This window comes from Perognathus longimembris, chromosome 5 (assembly GCF_023159225.1).
Source record: "Perognathus longimembris pacificus isolate PPM17 chromosome 5, ASM2315922v1, whole genome shotgun sequence".
In the NCBI taxonomy this organism is placed as follows: domain Eukaryota; kingdom Metazoa; phylum Chordata; class Mammalia; order Rodentia; family Heteromyidae; genus Perognathus; species Perognathus longimembris.
This window is the reverse complement of record NC_063165.1, coordinates 35,444,985-35,462,017: the sequence shown is the minus strand read 5'-3', so window position 1 is coordinate 35,462,017 and position 17,033 is coordinate 35,444,985. Positions and strand designations below refer to the sequence as shown.

At 36.9% G+C, this 17,033-nt stretch overlaps 1 protein-coding gene across 7 annotated transcripts in view; it reads left to right on the top strand.

Moving 5' to 3' along the window:
• Cblb (Cbl proto-oncogene B) overlaps positions 1-15,924 on the top strand; it is a 166,097-nt gene extending 150,173 nt beyond the window's left edge. For 4 of the 7 annotated variants that reach the window (XM_048346539.1, XM_048346544.1, XM_048346538.1 and 1 more), the window contains 5 exons: positions 595-692; positions 809-940; positions 3,785-3,925; positions 6,304-6,423; positions 12,405-15,924. In XM_048346539.1, the coding sequence (XP_048202496.1) occupies positions 595-692; positions 809-940; positions 3,785-3,925; positions 6,304-6,423; positions 12,405-12,664 (751 nt within the window). In that variant the 3' untranslated portion in view covers positions 12,665-15,924. The remainder of the gene's footprint in view (positions 1-594; positions 693-808; positions 941-3,784; positions 3,926-6,303; positions 6,424-12,404) is intronic. The other 3 variants (XM_048346541.1, XM_048346542.1, XM_048346543.1) reach the window with 3 other exon arrangements.
• The last annotated feature ends 1,109 nt before the right edge of the window (positions 15,925-17,033 follow it).

Sequence of the window (17,033 nt, the reverse complement as noted above, 5' to 3'; positions counted from 1 at the left end):
TAGTAAGTTGTACTACAGACACTAGGTATTTGACTATTGCTGTCAGAATTGTAGTGGAATCACTGAAAGTTGAAAAGTTTTCATTCCTTTTTTATAAGCTCTAGTTTATGCTTATTCAAAAGAAGCTTGGGTTATATGAAATATAAGTATTCACCACTGTCAGCAAATAATAAAGTTATTGGAACTCCCAAATATTTTTTTTGTCTTGTCACATACTTTTCCATTTTACTTCTAAAACTTCACCAGATATTATTGAATTTCTCACATCGAGATGTGTTAAGGTCATAGATGTGGTTATAGCATTTGCAGTCTATATAGCCCTTGTATGGTGGTATAGAGCTGTACTTCATTTTACATTTGTAGTGGGAAGGAGACTGACTTTGTCTTTTATAAGATAATTACTTCTGATTTTTAAATAGGAGTAAGAGTATCTATAGCAATTACTGATGGTTTCTAGAAAAGAAGTGCATATTTACTTTTAAACTTTATTATAGGAACAAGGATGCTAGTTCCCTCTATCCAAACCCCAACCACTAACTTTGAAATGGACTATTCAAGCCTGATGTGGTTCATGCTCTCTGATCTCTACTCTAGGTCTTGTGATAATGGTCATTGTCTATTGAATGGAACACATGGTATGTCTTCAGAAATGAAGAAATCAAACATCCCAGAGTTAGGCATCTATTTAAAGGGTATGTATGGCATAGATGGTTCCTTGTGATCTACATCCCAGTGGTCAGAATTTAAAGGGGAAATTCCACACCATTGTTGTATTGAAAATACATGAAGATTTTGTGTTATCCTCTAGGAGATGTTTTTGATTCAGCTTCTGATCCAGTGCCATTACCACCTGCCAGGCCTCCAACTTGGGACAATCCAAAGCATGGCTCTTCACTCAACAAGACGCCCTCTGATTATGATCTTCTCATCCCTCCATTAGGTTGAAATTTTAAAGAAATTTTGAACAACCTCCCCATCTTTTCTCTCCTTATTTGCATTATTGCAACTAAGAATTCTGTAATACAGACACACTGGGCTATGAATTTGTTTGAAATAAGAGTGAGTTCTTTGGGGCATGCTGACTTCCATGTTCATTGCATTACTTACATGCTTACAACAAAGGAGATGTGTAGCTTGCTATAGAGTGCTGACTAAACATATGCAAGACCCAGTTTCAGTTCCTAGCACCACAAGAAACCAAAACAGATAACTGAAAGCACAGCATTATGAGATGGTTTTAAGTTGTGAAAGTAGAGATAACTCTTATGGTATTTTCCTAGTGTTATATATATTTTGATTTTTCTTCTCATTTATAGAAAACTAAGAGCACGTTCTGTTTTACGGTAATTACAATTATAGCACATTCAAAGGTTATCAGTTTCTTTCAGACTCTAAGAAACACTAATGTATGTGAACACAAGTGAAGGTACACTTAGTTGTTATCTATGTTGAAGTTTTCTGATTGCATTGTTACTGTTAATTTTATTCTAGGCAAGAGGGCTCTCTTGCTAATTTTGAAGAAAGAAAAGTAATGTCTCCACACCTCCAGTGACTTGACAGTAATAAATTTTCATAACAAAATAATGTTTTTATTTCTATCTTGCTGCCAGAAATATCAAGGAGACTTTGGGATTTTCTCACAAACAGCACTGGCCAGAGTTTGAATTGCACTCATTGTAGTGTCTTTTGTTCCTGTTTTTGTTTAATTTATTTAAATAGTTTAGGATTTTATTTTCACCTACATTACCTATAAGAGCCCCTAACATCCCACAATCATTTTCTCCCTTCTACTGATTCCTGTACAGTGATTGAGCAATTCCTCATGCCTTAGACCTATACTGTTTACTGTTTAGTAGACCTTTCTCTCTGTGTGTGTGTGTGTGTGTGTGTGTGTGTGTGTGTGTGTGTGTCACTGTCTTGCTTGGCTTTTTCCATCAAGGAACCACTCTCCCACTTGAGCTTCACCTCTACTTCCAACTTTATACTGGTTAATAAAAAATAAAGCCTGCTGGACTTTTCTGAAAGCCCATGATGAACTTGAATCATGATCCTCAGATCTTAGCCTACTAGTAGCTAGGATTACAGGAACAAGTCACTCATGAGCTCCTGGTATCAACAGAACTTTCTAAGGGAATGTATGTGTGTGTTTTCATGTGGTTATGCAAAAATAAACTTATTCATTTAAATGTGGTGGACAATCAAGCATAATCATCCATATTTGAAATCCCGTTTATTCAGGAAGATTCAAGCTAGCCAAAACCAAGTTAGCAACACTCTTGTCTCAAACATACAATGTAAAATAAAAGAGCTAGGACAGTAGCTTAAGTGGTAGAACAGTTGTCTAGTGTTCACAAAGCCAAGGGTTTAATCCTCAGTACCATAAAAACAAATAACATAATAGCCATCTGCGGATAATGACTGCATCCTTGGCTAATGGAGATGCATGTTTTGACCTGTCTTTTCATCTTGACCTTCATTTAGGTTTCCTTGTATACTTCATTTTTTATTCATACTGCTCTAAGTTCACAAAATGCTCCTTGTGTACATTTATTTTCGCTTTGAAAGAATATATATATACGTATATTTACATTTATGTATTTCATGGAACCAGTCATCTTCACCCACAGGTGAAGTGAATCCCACTATTTATGAATACTTTGTGTCACCTTTTGTGGAACCTAAGTTCCTTGCATCACAGCTTTATGATTTTGATCTTCACGTCACTCAGTTGCCTAGTATGGTGTCTGACTGACATTTTATAGCTATAATGAGATTTGAATGTGATAGTGTGGCACATTATCTAAACACTGGAATGTATATCTTTAGCTACTTTAAATTAGAAAAGTATTTATGATGACTAGGAAGCTTCTGAATTTTTTGTATGAAAAGCTCAATGAATGGTGAGACCATGTTTTAAGTCTTTATGTTTAGATCATTCAACTTTAATGCATATGAATTTTTGTTATTGGAGTACGGATACATTTATATATACCATGTTTAATTTATAAAATCCTTTGAGCAGATAGAGAAGCTATATTAAGTGCACTTCATTTTATTTTACTTTTTAAATCAAGGTCTGAATGCTCTAGATAAAATAGTAAGATGTGGTAGGGAAAAAAGGTAGACAAATTCATATGGCGCTATTCTCTATTTGTTAAAATATACAGAGAACTAAGTATTGAACTGAACAGATTACAAATGGAAGGTTGATATATAATGGTTCTTTAAGAGATGACAGATAAAATATGTTCCTCTAGATACATTTTCTGTCTGTTTTGACAGCAAGTCAGGGATGTTTGCAACATTAGTCTAAATGATTTAAAATTAAGAGGAACAAAGTTTCTGAGGGGATCAAAAAGATTCTCTGACATAAATTATATTTGCAGGGTGTGATTTTCTAATTAGAGGCCATGAGCTCCTTTTGTTACATAGAGATTTCTGTTTGGCTGGTATGACTGATTACAAAGAAAATTTAGTTCCAAATTCCAGTGTCCTGGATTAACTATAAATATTACAAAGGAACTCTGAACTCTTCCATAGCCCTCAAGGATGTTTTTGTAGACAATCCTGGAAGTTAGAGTTTGTACAGGCGTGTTTGAATGTATCTGTGTGTGTATTGTCTCCAAATACTAGCACAAAATAATAAGTTCTTATTATCAAAGTCAGCGAACTGCAGGGTAAATCCTACAAGTGATTGCTTCATAAACGGTATTGTTTTTGCTTGATACTGTGCATTTTGGTTAATGAAGTTCTCCTATTGACATTGACCTTTCTTGTCACACAGGTGAAGATGCTTTTGATGCCCTTCCCCCCTCGCTCCCGCCTCCTCCACCCCCTGCCAGGCATAGTCTCATTGAACATACAAAACCTCCTGGCTCAAGTAGCCGACCCTCCTCAGGACAGGACCTTTTCCTTCTTCCTTCAGGTAGGAGGTCAATTACCCAAAGAAAACTGTTTAATTTTACTTGAAGTAAAAGTAATTCTCACAGTTTAGCAGGAAAAAAAATACTGGGTAGTGAGAATAACAATTTATACTATTTAAAGGATATGACATAGATCTCAGCTGATAAAATTTCAATATTGCAGTTTCTTTTTAAAACAAAGATTTTCAAGGGTCAGAGGTGAATATTTCCGGTATTATTTGACCAAGTATTTAATAACTTACACTATCTGAATGAGCTGTGATGACATTTCTTCATGATGATGATTGGACTTCAGTTGCTTAAATTTAGCTCAGTTTTAAAACCAAGATGATTAACCAACTTAACAAAACTCTGAAATTACGGTTATTTATTAACTACTGCACGTTCTTTGGTATCTTAGTACAGAGTAGTGTTAAATGTTTTTAAGTGGTATTTGAGATTTGCCCTGAGGAAATAGTTCAGCCTAGTTAAAAGAATATGATAGTTATCACAGGAAAAAATGTTGAAATTTCTCACTATATTACATCAAAACCCTAACTAAACCCAGGTGTCTGATCTAGCATTTAGTGGGCCCAGCTTGCCAGTCTTACAACACAACTTTTTCTATGGACAAAATTTTCAAATCACGAAGCAGTTTCTACATAGGAGCCTCATGGCCTCTGCAGGCTCGAGGGAAAGCCAAGCAGAGACATAGCCCAGTTCTTCTTTTAGATTTCCATTTTTAGCCTTTCATACAATATTTCTTTTGGCAAAACAATATTGCCTAGTGTTGTCCATGAGCCATCTATTCTGGAAAAGCCAATCATATCTTAACAAAAGCTGGAGTTCTCAACAAAAGCTTCCTGATTCCTTGTCTCCAAATCCAAGGCAACTGCTAGCACATATGTGCTTTTTTGCATTCTTTTTGTGAGGGTGGGCGGGTTGAAACAGGCACCCAGCACTAAGCATGAGGAACAAAGCAAGGGCAGCATTTGCATCTTGCTCATATTCTTTACTGGATGTCTTTGTGCAGTGCACGGACTATACAACATCTTTGGCAACCTTTACTCCACTTTGTGTTCACTGGTATTTTCACTTAGCCTCTTTTTCAGGTTCCTATCCAATCTTCAGAGTCACAATTCAGCCCTAGAAGCTAGCAAATTTGACTTTGTTTAAGACAAATGGAAATTTTCCCCATGGACTCAGAATGGTCTTAAAGCCAGATCATGATTAGCAGTTGTTGAAAAAGATGTGGTGGGTTTTGTTGGCTTTGTTGTCTGGCTTCATGGGGCATGTCACAATGTGCCTAGCAAGGGAGCCCGGGCCAGCCCACGTGGCGATCACCACATCCAGGGATTGAAGGGTCAAAGGACAAGGCCAGCAATTTTCCAACTGTGGTCTTCCCATCATCAGCCTCTGCATTTCCTGGAGACTTACTCTGAAGTATGAAAACTTAATACTTTATAGAATCAGAAACTTTAGGAGTACTACTCAGCAATATATGATTTTCACAACTGATACATGTTCATGCTTTGAAATGGTAGGCTAGAATGTTTCCAAAAAAGTATCACCTTGCACAACTCAAAAGATGGATATGTGTCACATGGGATTCATTTATCTTCTTTGCAATTTGAACAAATTAATGAAGGTGCCCACCTTCTACTCTTCATATACTGAAATTAAATATTTGAGGTATTTTAATGTTGAAAGTAATGAAATCTTGTTTTTTTGCCTTAAGTCATAAAATCCCCAGGAAACCTAGCAATAATTATTGTACTCAAACAGGGGTAGATAAAATAGTAATTAACTAATGATTTTAAATCCTACCTTACATTATCTTGTCCAGAATTAGAATAAAAACAGGTATATTTTCAGCATGACTTTTCTTCTGAAATTGCTACATACTTATATATTCTTTTTTTTTTTGGTTCCCTGACCGGGAAACTTATATATTCTTGATGCTAAATTCAAATGAAAGTTAAACCAATGAAATACATAGAATTCTTAATATTCTTATGTTTAGTAATCTAGATGTATTTGCCTGTTTTTGTACATTTCAGTAAAATTTGGAAATATTACAGACAGTGGAAAACTAAAAGAATTAAGAAAAAGTTTAATACTGTCTCTTCCCCAGAATTCTTATTAGAAGATTTTATATAGAAATTGGTTTAACCCCTGCAAGTCCAAATTACAGGTCTGCTTTTATAGATTTTTGCCTACCTAATACGGAAAAAAAAATTATTGATTTGCTAATACTTGGGAATCATGATGATGATAATCAGCCATGAAATTTACTTTCTATTTTTGTGAGCTATCATCTTTACAGAAAATTTATACATTTTTCCCCCAACCAATAAAATGAGATCATCCCTTTAATTTTAAAAATGATTTTATTTTGAAGATCCCTTCTTTGACCTAGCAAGTGGGCAAGTCCCTTTGCCTCCAGCTAGAAGACTGCCAGGAGAAAATGCCAAATCCAACAGAGTATCACAGGAGTATGACCAGCTCCCATCATCCTCAGGTGAGTTGGCTAATAATAGTAAGAATAACATCTTAGGTTTGCACAGTTGCTTTCTGCTGTTCAGAACACTTTTTTTTCTTCATTTAATGTATAATTTTGTCACCCTTGCATTTTAATTATAAGGCTTGTATTATAAAAAGAATGCCCACAGAACTGTCTCAGGGAAAAGAAAAAAAAATCAGGCTTAATATTGTCTTATTAGTCAGTGAGCCTTGTCAAGATTTATTCATTCTCTATCTTTTGTTTTGTCATATCAGATTTAGCAAAAGGGAAAAATGCCTTTGTATATTAAAATGTCAAGTTCTCTTATTTCTCCATTAAGGAAAAAAAGTCTCTTTAGAATTAATTCTAGCACCAAACCAGTATTATTATTAAGTAAGGTATTAATTCTCATAGGTTATTTAGGGCTACTGTGCATTGCTCCACTGCCAGTCATCACAGAAGGCTATTGCAGCTATTAAATATGGGTCCTGTGCATATTGTTAGTAATTAATGACTTTGTTTCCTTAGGAGTCCTTGTCTGACTTCTTAAAGCAGCTCCCTAATCTTCTGTAGTTACTTTCTTTGCTTCTTTTTTTCTTCATAGTACCTGTCATTACCTGAAATTGATGTTGCTTGACTGTTGTTTGTCTTTCTTGCTAGGTAGAAATATCGTGAAGTACCTTAGTCAGCTCAGAGTGATATAACTTAATACTGTAATCTATATGGTTTACCCACACAGGCATTTATTTCTCACATTTATGGAAACTGGCAAATTCAAATTCAAGGTGATAGCACTTAGTGTCCATGTCAGGACCTTCATCTTTGTATAGGGATGTACTTTGTCCTCACAAGGTCAAGGGAAGGCTGTGGGGTCTTTATAAGAACATTATTCTGTTTCAAAAAGGTTCCACCCTCAATACCAGATTCTTTCACATTGGGCAGTAGGTTTCAACATAAGAATGGTACAGTGAGGAGACTCAAATATTTAATCCCCTTAGCAAAATCTTGGATGGTTAATAATGCCCCTCTCCTGGTTCTTGGATGGATGGACAGGTGATGGGTAGATAGTGATGGATAAACAGGTGAGTATACAAGTACATGGGTGTGTAATAGGAAGAAAGGAAGAGTACTTGAAGTCTGTGTTAAGCTTAATGCAATGTGTTAGAAGCAATATTTTTATCTCATATTTATAAAAATCAGAAGTCTTTATAGAGATTTCATTTTGTGATTTGGGGGTTTTGTTTTTAAGCTCAAGCTTCAATTCACAGATTTGTTTATAGCAATAGCTATATATTTCTTAATAACCTTTGAAAGCAAAGAATTAAGGAGTTTCATTGAGAAAAAGTGGCACAATAGTAGATCTTACTTGAATTCTACATGAAAGAGGCAGTTTTTTGTTGTGTTTTTTTCCCCAGCCGTAGGCCTTGAATTCAGGGCCTGAGCACTGTCTCTGGCTTTTTTTTGCTTAAGGCAAGCACTCTGGAGAGGCAGTTTTTTTTTTTTTAATTTTGAACATGTGTACAGGGCAGAAAAACAGAAGATCTTATTGATTTTCAAGTTCTGGTCAATGTTCCCATTTTTTATTTCACTTGTAGTTGCTCAGAGGCTTCAGATGTATATGGATAGACTGGAGGTCTAGTCCAAAGGATAGATTTGACAGCACTACCTGAAACTAAAGAGGAGAAGATACCTTATAGCCCTTTTAGGAAATGAATCCTTTCAGGAAATAATGCTGAAATACAGCTTAGAGTAAAATTACTGATATAGAATAATATATTCAAATACTACCGCGTCTGGATGAAAAGAAACATGTTTTGGTTATGGGAAAAGTTGTAGCCAAAACAGTACCAGAACCCCTTGACTGTTTGCTGTGTAATATGAGCATGTTATGAAGCCCGAGGAACATCACTCACATACATGAGTTCAAGTGGTATGCAAATAATACTAACTCTGGAAAATTCAAGAAGAACTGAGCTAGCCACAGGCTTTCCTGAAATGTCCCAAAATACCATGAAGCAGGAGCTTTAATTATTACCTAAGGAATAAAAAAGTACCAGCTACTACTCTGAGGACTTTGGCTAGTTGTAATGTCAAGTATTTCAAGCTACTCCCTAAGCTCTGTGAACACAAACCACAGAGATACAGCAGGTTTGTCACATGCAGCTTTCCAGCTTACTCAGAAGTGGAGACTGGCCTTGGTTTCTGAGGCCGATCTTCCCATTCAATCCTTGAGACTGATGCTGGGCAATTCTGTGAGAGTCTGATCTCCAATTAACCACCCCCAAAAGCCAGAAGTGACGCTGTGGCTCAAGAGGTAGAGCACTAGACTTGAACAAAAAAGCACTCAGAGATAGGGCTCAGGTCCTGAGTTCAAGCCCGAAGACCAGCACCCAAAAGCAAGCAAGCAAACAAACAAAACAGCCTTGAGACTAGGTACCAGATGCCTTCAGAATGCTGGTAGTCTTATTTTTCAGTAAATAATCTGTTTTTATTAAAGCTTTTCAAAATTACTTAATGAAGGGCTGGGGATATAGCCTAGTGGCAAGAGTGCCTGCCTCGGATACACGAGGCCCTAGGTTCGATTCCCCAGCACCACATATATAGAAAACGGCCAGAAGCGGCGCTGTGGCTCAAGTGGCAGAGTGCTAGCCTTGAGTGGGAAGAAGCCAGGGACAGTGCTCAGGCCCTGAGTCCAAGGCCCAGGACTGGCCAAAAAAAAAAAAAAAAAATTACTTAATGAAGATTTTGGTTTGATTGCTGCAGCTTGAAGGTTAAATTTCTATTATCTTCCCTAGCTGTCTAAATAATTGATAGTAATTTATTCATGTACACACTTTCTGTGAGGAATATTTTTAAAGAATTTAGAAAAACAGTTTCAGTGAATTTAAAAATATTGTCCTTATCCTCTTACTTAAAAAGATGGTCACATACAAATGTTCTCTCAAATGTTCCTTCCTCTCAAAGAAAATACTTCATAGTTTTAGGTTTTTTTAATGTAATAATTTACACTTAACCAAGCAAATATGTCATATAACTAATTAGTTGAAAGTAGGGTTTTATTCTTGGCTAGTGTTAAATTTGCATAATGGAAAATATTTTTTGAAAATTATTTCCAACTTGTTTTTCTCTTGTAATATATGTTTTAACAATGCACGTTCAGCATTTGCCTTGGAGAATATTTTCCATATTGTTAGAATTTAAATGACAGTTTAAATTCACACATAAAAACAATGATAGAATTTTGCATGACTTGTATTGAATAATCTTCTTGCTAAATATGCCAGCAAAATTAGGGAGATCTCATTATAAAAGGAAATAAACTCCAGTGTAGTTCTTTTACTAGATTAAAGGAAAAGTGATGAAATGTCAAGTGAATTTTATACTAAAACCAATAGTCTGTAGGTAACTTTGTGAAAAATGTCAATTGGAAATTATGGATTAACTTCACATAAAAATTAGTATTGTGCTGTATGTAAATCAATAGTGATAAGAAAAATTAAGGTATATTGTTTTTAAGATTGTATTTTGTTTCATTTCACCAAAGGAAATTGCAAATGTTTAATTTTACCACAGTTCCAGGACACAAAACTCTTCTGACATGTAGCTCCAGTTTTATAACCACAGAATGTGAAGTGTTTTCCTTACTAAACTAGTAATAATAGTCTTTCATGAGCACTTTCTAGATGCAATCAAAGCACAGTATATGTGAAGATTTCTCATTCACCGTTTTGGAAACTGTACATTAAATCAAGTCCTTTTATAATGAAAAAGTTTATCTAGGGTGGCAGAAATTCAACCTTCTATCAAAAATGGACTCTACAATTAATTGATTCATTTTATACTAGAATAACAAAGACATGATCCCAAGTAGCTGGGATTACAAAGAGAGCCATGATACTCAGCAGGGATATAGTCAACTTTGCTTTTAACTGGAGTTCTCCATTTCCAAGTTTCTGTTCAGTTTTTTTCAAAGTCTTTATCTCTCTGCTCAGTTTCTAATGCATATGCCTAGGCTTGCTTCATAATTTCACTAAGGTATTTATCTGTATTTCTTTGGATGCCATTGGGATTTTTTAAATAATGATTCTTTTCAATTCTTTATCAGTCTTTCTGACCATTTCAATTCCATTGGAATTTATTGCTATAGTTATATAGCAATAAATTATTGCTATGGTTATATACTGTGTGCTTTTAGATGCATCTGAATTACTTTGTTCCATTTCAAATTTCTGGATTCTTCCACTGAAGTTTGCACATAGTGGGTCACATGTTTGTTTGTTTTTGCCAGTCCTGGGGCTTGGACTCAGGGCCTGAGCACTGTCATTGTCTTTCTTTTGATCAAGGCTAGCAGCACTCTACCTCTTGAGCCATAGCGCCTCTTCTGGCGTTTTCTGTTTATGTGGTGCTGAGGAATTGAACTCAGGGTTTCATGCATGCTAGGCAAGCACTCTACCCCTAAGCCACATCTATCCCAGCCCACATCTATCACTTTTGTAGGGTGACCTCCTTAGTAAGTGGTTCTCACATACAGGTGTATGTGTATCTTAGTTTAGTTTCTAACACACTGATTTGATTCTTGCTGGGCTTCATGGTATAGTCCCCCCTACAAAGAGAACAATTGTCTCTGTGAGTCACTCGAGTGGGACATTTCAGCAAATAAGGGGTGATGTGGACAGGAATGAGTACAGGTGATTTCTGTGTATTGACTTAAAATGGAAATGATGGCCCCTGTTGGGTAACAGGATGTCTTCAGAAAGTTCTAATTTTACTACTGACAATGCTGAGGGCCAGAAGCACTGTCCTCCCACAAGTCTGTGGAAGCCCATATGCAGCTCAGGGAGAAACTGATGCAAAACAGCAGCATACCTCTGTGGTGCTCACACCCAGTCCTGAGAGCAGTGCTGAGCGGGCAAGGTGAGTGGGTGGTGGACAGCATCGGTGTGGTAGGCATCCTCTTAGCTGTGGAACTCCATCCATGCTTTTCTGCTTTTGCTTATGGCAATAATTTGAGGCCTAGCACTTGCTAGGCAATGCCTTTACCCTTGAATCTTGACCCCAGCCTTTCCTTTTGTGTTTTTCCCTGGAACAAGTATCATCCCGGGATCCTCCTAGACTCCATGCACCACCAAATTTTGTTTTTCTTCAGCATCATTAAGACAACATTGTTAACTTGAAAAATGAGGTAGGAAGAGATCCTACAAAGTGTGTTTCTCAGAGGTTAGTTCTGGCCTGACATTGGTAGGACAGAGGACATTTTGAAATGCCAAAAGTACTGTGATATCTAAGAGCATAGAAAGATAGCATTTCTGAATATAGAGGTACTTGAAGACAGCCTCAGCCTGTACCATCATAGAGGAAGGTATAATCTATATGGCCAAATAAAGGGACTATAGTTTTGACAGTTCAGTCATTTTGATGAGTTTTTTTTTTTTCTTAACTCTATTTCACATGGCTTGAAGGAGGAAATACAGAATCTGGCATGACAAGTGGTAGTTCTTTAGTTGAACTATTACCTCAACTTTTTGATTTTCAAAGTGGGGATAATATCCACCTCAGCTTCATAATTTTCAAACCAGGACAATCTCTACTTACTACAGTTTAGAAGTTCATCTGTAGAAGTAATAAGAATAGTATTGGAGCTGAAATAATGCATATGTACTGAAAGACAGTAGTTTAAAATAAAACAATGAGGGGGCTGGGGATATAGCCTAGTGGCAAGAGTGCCTGCCTCGGATACACGAGGCCCTAGGTTCGATTCCCCAGCACCACATATACAGAAAACGGCCAGAAGCGGCGCTGTGGCTCAAGTGGCAGAGTGCTAGCCTTGAGCGGGAAGAAGCCAGGGACAGTGCTCAGGCCCTGAGTCCAAGGCCCAGGACTGGCCAAAAAAAAAAAAAAAAAAAAAGATAAAATAAAACAATGAGAAGCTACTGTTGTGTTCTAATGTCTTCCTTTTAATCTCGTGGTTTCAACGTTAACTTTGTTCACAATCCCCACAGATGCCTCGCAAGCACCAGCCCGACCCCCCAAACCACGACCCCGCAGGACTGCGCCAGAAATCCACCACAGAAAACCCCATGGGCCCGAGGCCACATTGGAAAATGTGGATGCAAAAATTGCCAAACTCATGGGAGAGGGATACGCCTTTGAAGAGGTGAAGAGAGCCTTAGAGATAGCCCAGAATAACATGGAAGTGGCCAGGAGCATCCTCCGAGAATTTGCCTTTCCTCCTCCCGTGTCCCCACGTCTAAACCTATAGCAGCCAGAACTATTGAACACCACAATGCAAAGCAGTTGGCAGATATTCCAGGAGCATGAAAGGAGAGGCTTGAGGAGAATTCTCAAGCAAAGGAGTCTCCTCCTCATGCGGCATCTTGGGAAGGGAGGCCCGGAGCAGCTTCTCGGAAGACTGTGTGCTTGCTCAGGATATCGAGGCCGTGGCTTCCTTGTTTTTGCTAGCCATACTTTGAAATCAGGGTTAAACTGACAAAATAATTTAAAGACGTTTACTGCTCTCGAACTTTTGAATCTGTGAAATGCTTTTCCTTGTTTACACGTTGGCGAAGTTGCAGTTGGTGTTTGTTTGGATCCCTGTACTGTGCTCCTGACGGCCCCTGGGTGGAGCTGTTAGGTCTGCTGTAACATTTCCCATCACTTCCCTCGCTGTCCACATCAGCAGTGAAAGGAGCTCCTCATCTCCATCCTTCAACACCCGACCCCCAAACCCCAGGTCCAGTTTCATTTCTCCCTTTTCCAGATGTTTGGAAGGTTCTAATTTTCAATGTATCAAACTAACGCAAAAAAAAAAAAGTGTGGTCTTCACTACTGAGTCTTTTCTTTGGAAATGATCACTGTCGAGAGATGGGAAAAACCTGATTGTAAAGCATTTATTTGTCAATAAACTGCCTTTTATAAGGTGTTTTAAAAAAAAAAAAAAAAAGAAAGTAATGTTCAGGAGCTTGGTATAGTTCTGTAATCTTTTTTTTCATATTCTCTATTTCTGTCATCCCAGGAATGCCACAAGGCTATAAAAATCATAAATACTAGAAAGCAGCTACTGCACCTTACAGTCCCGTACTGAAGGAATGTAATGAGGTCTCCAGATATGTAGGCTTGTATTCCTTTCAGGCTTGCTGAAAGAGAGAGCCATCTTCCTCAGATATGTCAATAGGCTTCCGACAGATATCATGAGCCTCTCTTTCCCAATGTGGAATCCAGTCCATTTCCTTTTGTGTGATTGGCACCCTGGTTCCTAAGAGCTATGGGCCATGCTTCACATTGCATTGTTAAGTGCCAGGGCTACTGCCAAAACATCTATCCATATTTTTCGCAAAATTCTTCATAATTTTTTCCCTCATCAAGTCAGGATTCCTATTTAATTTTTAGGTTTTTCTCACTCATGGCTCCATTTGGTTCCATCCAGTATCCAATCCAATGAAAGAAATGACAGTGGTTCGCTATTTCTTGTGTATGTGCACAATGGAGATTAGTCCTTCAAAAAGCTGTCATTCAAACCTGTTTGAATAAATCTAGAAGTTTTTATTGCTCTTCTACAATGTGCTTGCACTCTTTGATACTGTGTTTATAAAGCACAACACCTCACAAGCTGATTTTTTTGTATAATGTTTTGTTGTTTTGATAGTTTTTTTTTAAATATACCAAAAGTCTCTGATGGGTGAAATCTGGAAAGTTCATCACTGCTTCAGAATTTTGCAATCATTTGCTTTCTTTTGTTCTTAATAACTCAAAGGAGAAATGTTACCAAATTATTTCTGTATAAAATTATTTTACCCCTTGATAGTTTTCTAATTATGGACTCATGTTATGGAGACAGCCATGTTGATCAGGGGAGAGAAACTAATGCATTCCTTTGCAAAGTGATACTTGACTGACCTTGGAAGAAATGTGGCTTTCATGGGATGAGATACTTGAAGACTCACAGGACTTGCATAGTTTGTGCTCTTATATGAATATGTTCAGGTGACTCAGAGCTAGTTATGCCCCTAGGGGGAACTTTTACTTTGCCTTAGATGCTCTTCTCGTGAGTACATATGAGTACAGTTTTTTACACTTTTTAAAAATTGTATTAGCCAATTGTTGCTTTGTGAACTCCATGTAGTATCATCATAATTTTTCACTTGATTATCAATTTCTGATATCACATTGGAATAGCATTTTCTATTTTGGCCTATTTTATATGACTTGCTGGTGACAGATACAATCAAAAAACCAAAAATTGTCACTTCATTGTTATAACATCCTTAATAGAGAATGATGTAAAATAGGAATAGCAGGAACCACAGCATGTTCTTGTCCAGTTTCCAAATAATATGTGAAATCTTTTAGTGAGACATTTTTGAAAAGACATGACAAAATAGTAAATTTGGAGTTGATGTTGGAAAAAATGTGCAGACTTTTACAAAAACTGTTCTAGTCTCCTGCCAAAATCTCCGTCTTGTCCTCAATAGTATCCATCACTTTGATCCTAGGCAGCAGGAGTCAGAAAAGTTGTAAGTCATGAAAATTACAGAGGAAAACATTATGTACTGCCTATGGTACCATATTCAAAAATATTTTCTGAGAAGTTAATTAAACCTAAATATTTTTTCATTTTAAAAATGATGACCTATGAATGCTTAGAAATGATCCAGACTTTGTTCACTGCATCCACAAAGGTAAATTCTCTTCCCATTTCTCAGTTCTATTTACAATAGAATTGTGTTAAGCCAGTTTTTATCATCATCAATATTTTTTAAACCATGGCAAAAGTTAATTCCCTGCCCCCAAATACATCCAGGGTTAGAAAGATACAATGTGTCCTCAATGAAATTGAAGTAAATATTTTTTCCAGGATCTGTTTTTCTCTCTTAGCCCCTAGTTATATTACAGCCAGATCTAGAATTGAATCTGACCATTGTATGTGTATGTGTAACCTGCAGTTTTGTTTTTTTCCCCACCAATCCAACCTCTGGCTTTCTGTTTCCCCTTGCCATGTTGCAAAGAGTCATTAATGATAGAGACCCTAATCACAACCTAAAAGGCAACATTTGTTAGCTCAGTATTTCACACACCAAGAACATTTGCAAAGCATTCTTCATAATGTGAACATTAAAATTTTCAGTTCCAAAAGCATTTCCTTCAGTTTAGATATTACTTTTCCTCTCAGATTTCCAACTTGAAGCTTTCATTTGCACAGATTTATCTAACCTGATTTTTTTAAAGCCTATATGATATGGACAGATTTGGCAGTAAAATACAGCATATTTTATATAATAACACAGGTACTACCTGTTAACCTGGAATTTTAGTGCTACTAAGAAGAGTTCCCAGGGGAGGATAAAGACAACAATGGAGTGAAGAGTTTTCTTCCCAATTAGTATTTCATTGTTTTAAAAATGCCTTTTGAAACTTGTCCAATGTGACAAAATAGTTGTGTTCAATTCTGGTTATGATTATGTAACCTTAAGTACTATTATATCTGTTCTTTTAATGTATTTTATAAAAGAAATGTTAACAAAATGCAGAGTATTACGTTATTTGTTCAAATGAACATAGGTATTTATTTTAGAGTACTTCTATATGTTTCCGTCCTGTTACGAAAAAGAGAAACAATAACAGTGGCTCACATCTATAATCCTAGCTACTTGAGAGTTTGAGATCTGTGGATCTCAGTCCAAAGCCAACCAAGGCAGACACATAAGCAAGACTCTGATCTTTAATCAGCAAAAGGCTGGAATTGGAGGTGTGGCTCAAATGGTGAAGCCTCAGCCATAAAAGAAAAAAGTGAAATTTTGAGGCTCTGATTTCAAGCCCCACTGCTTGAATCAATACATAAATAAATAGACAAAAGGAAAATTTGCATTGATAGGTATAGTCCAATAAGTTACCTACATTTTCTTTTCTTTTTTTTTTTTTTGCCAGTCCTGGGCCTTGGACTCAGGGGCCTGAGCACTGTCCCTGGCTTCTTTTTGCTCAAGGCTAGCACTCTGCCACTTGAGCAACAGCGCCACTTCTGGCCATTTTCTGTATACGTGGTGCTGGGGAATTGAACCTAGGGCTTCATGTATGGGAGGCAAGCTCTCTTGCCACTAGGCCATATCCCCAACCCCTACCTCACATTTTCATGCTTTTAGTAAGGAGCCTCATCTTTAAAATGGAAATAATGACAAACCTATAGAATGTTTTGTGAAATTTGATGAGTGAATGCAAGCAATTTTATAAAGCATACTCTGGTACTTACTGAATGCTCGATATATGACAGCTGACATTTAAATGTCCGCTATCTAGGAAAATTGTCACTCAGTGTCACAGAATCATCAGAAGAAGCAGCAATGAGAAATATGTCTTAAGTTTATAGCAAAAAGTTATTCTGGTAGTTTTAAACACTAGAAAGTGATTATTCCACTTAAAGAGAAGACATATGAGTCCTCAAAAACTAATAAATAATCCATGCATTCTACCAAGCACGAGAAAAGTTGAGTTTTTCACTTCGAGCCTCCATTAGCATTGGGCAGTCAACACATTTGTCATGCAAGCCCTATGCAACAGAAAGCACATTGCAGACATTGAACTAGCCAGTCTATGTCCTGGGTCCCTTAAGAGCTGTTTTCAAAATCTAGTTTATGTAA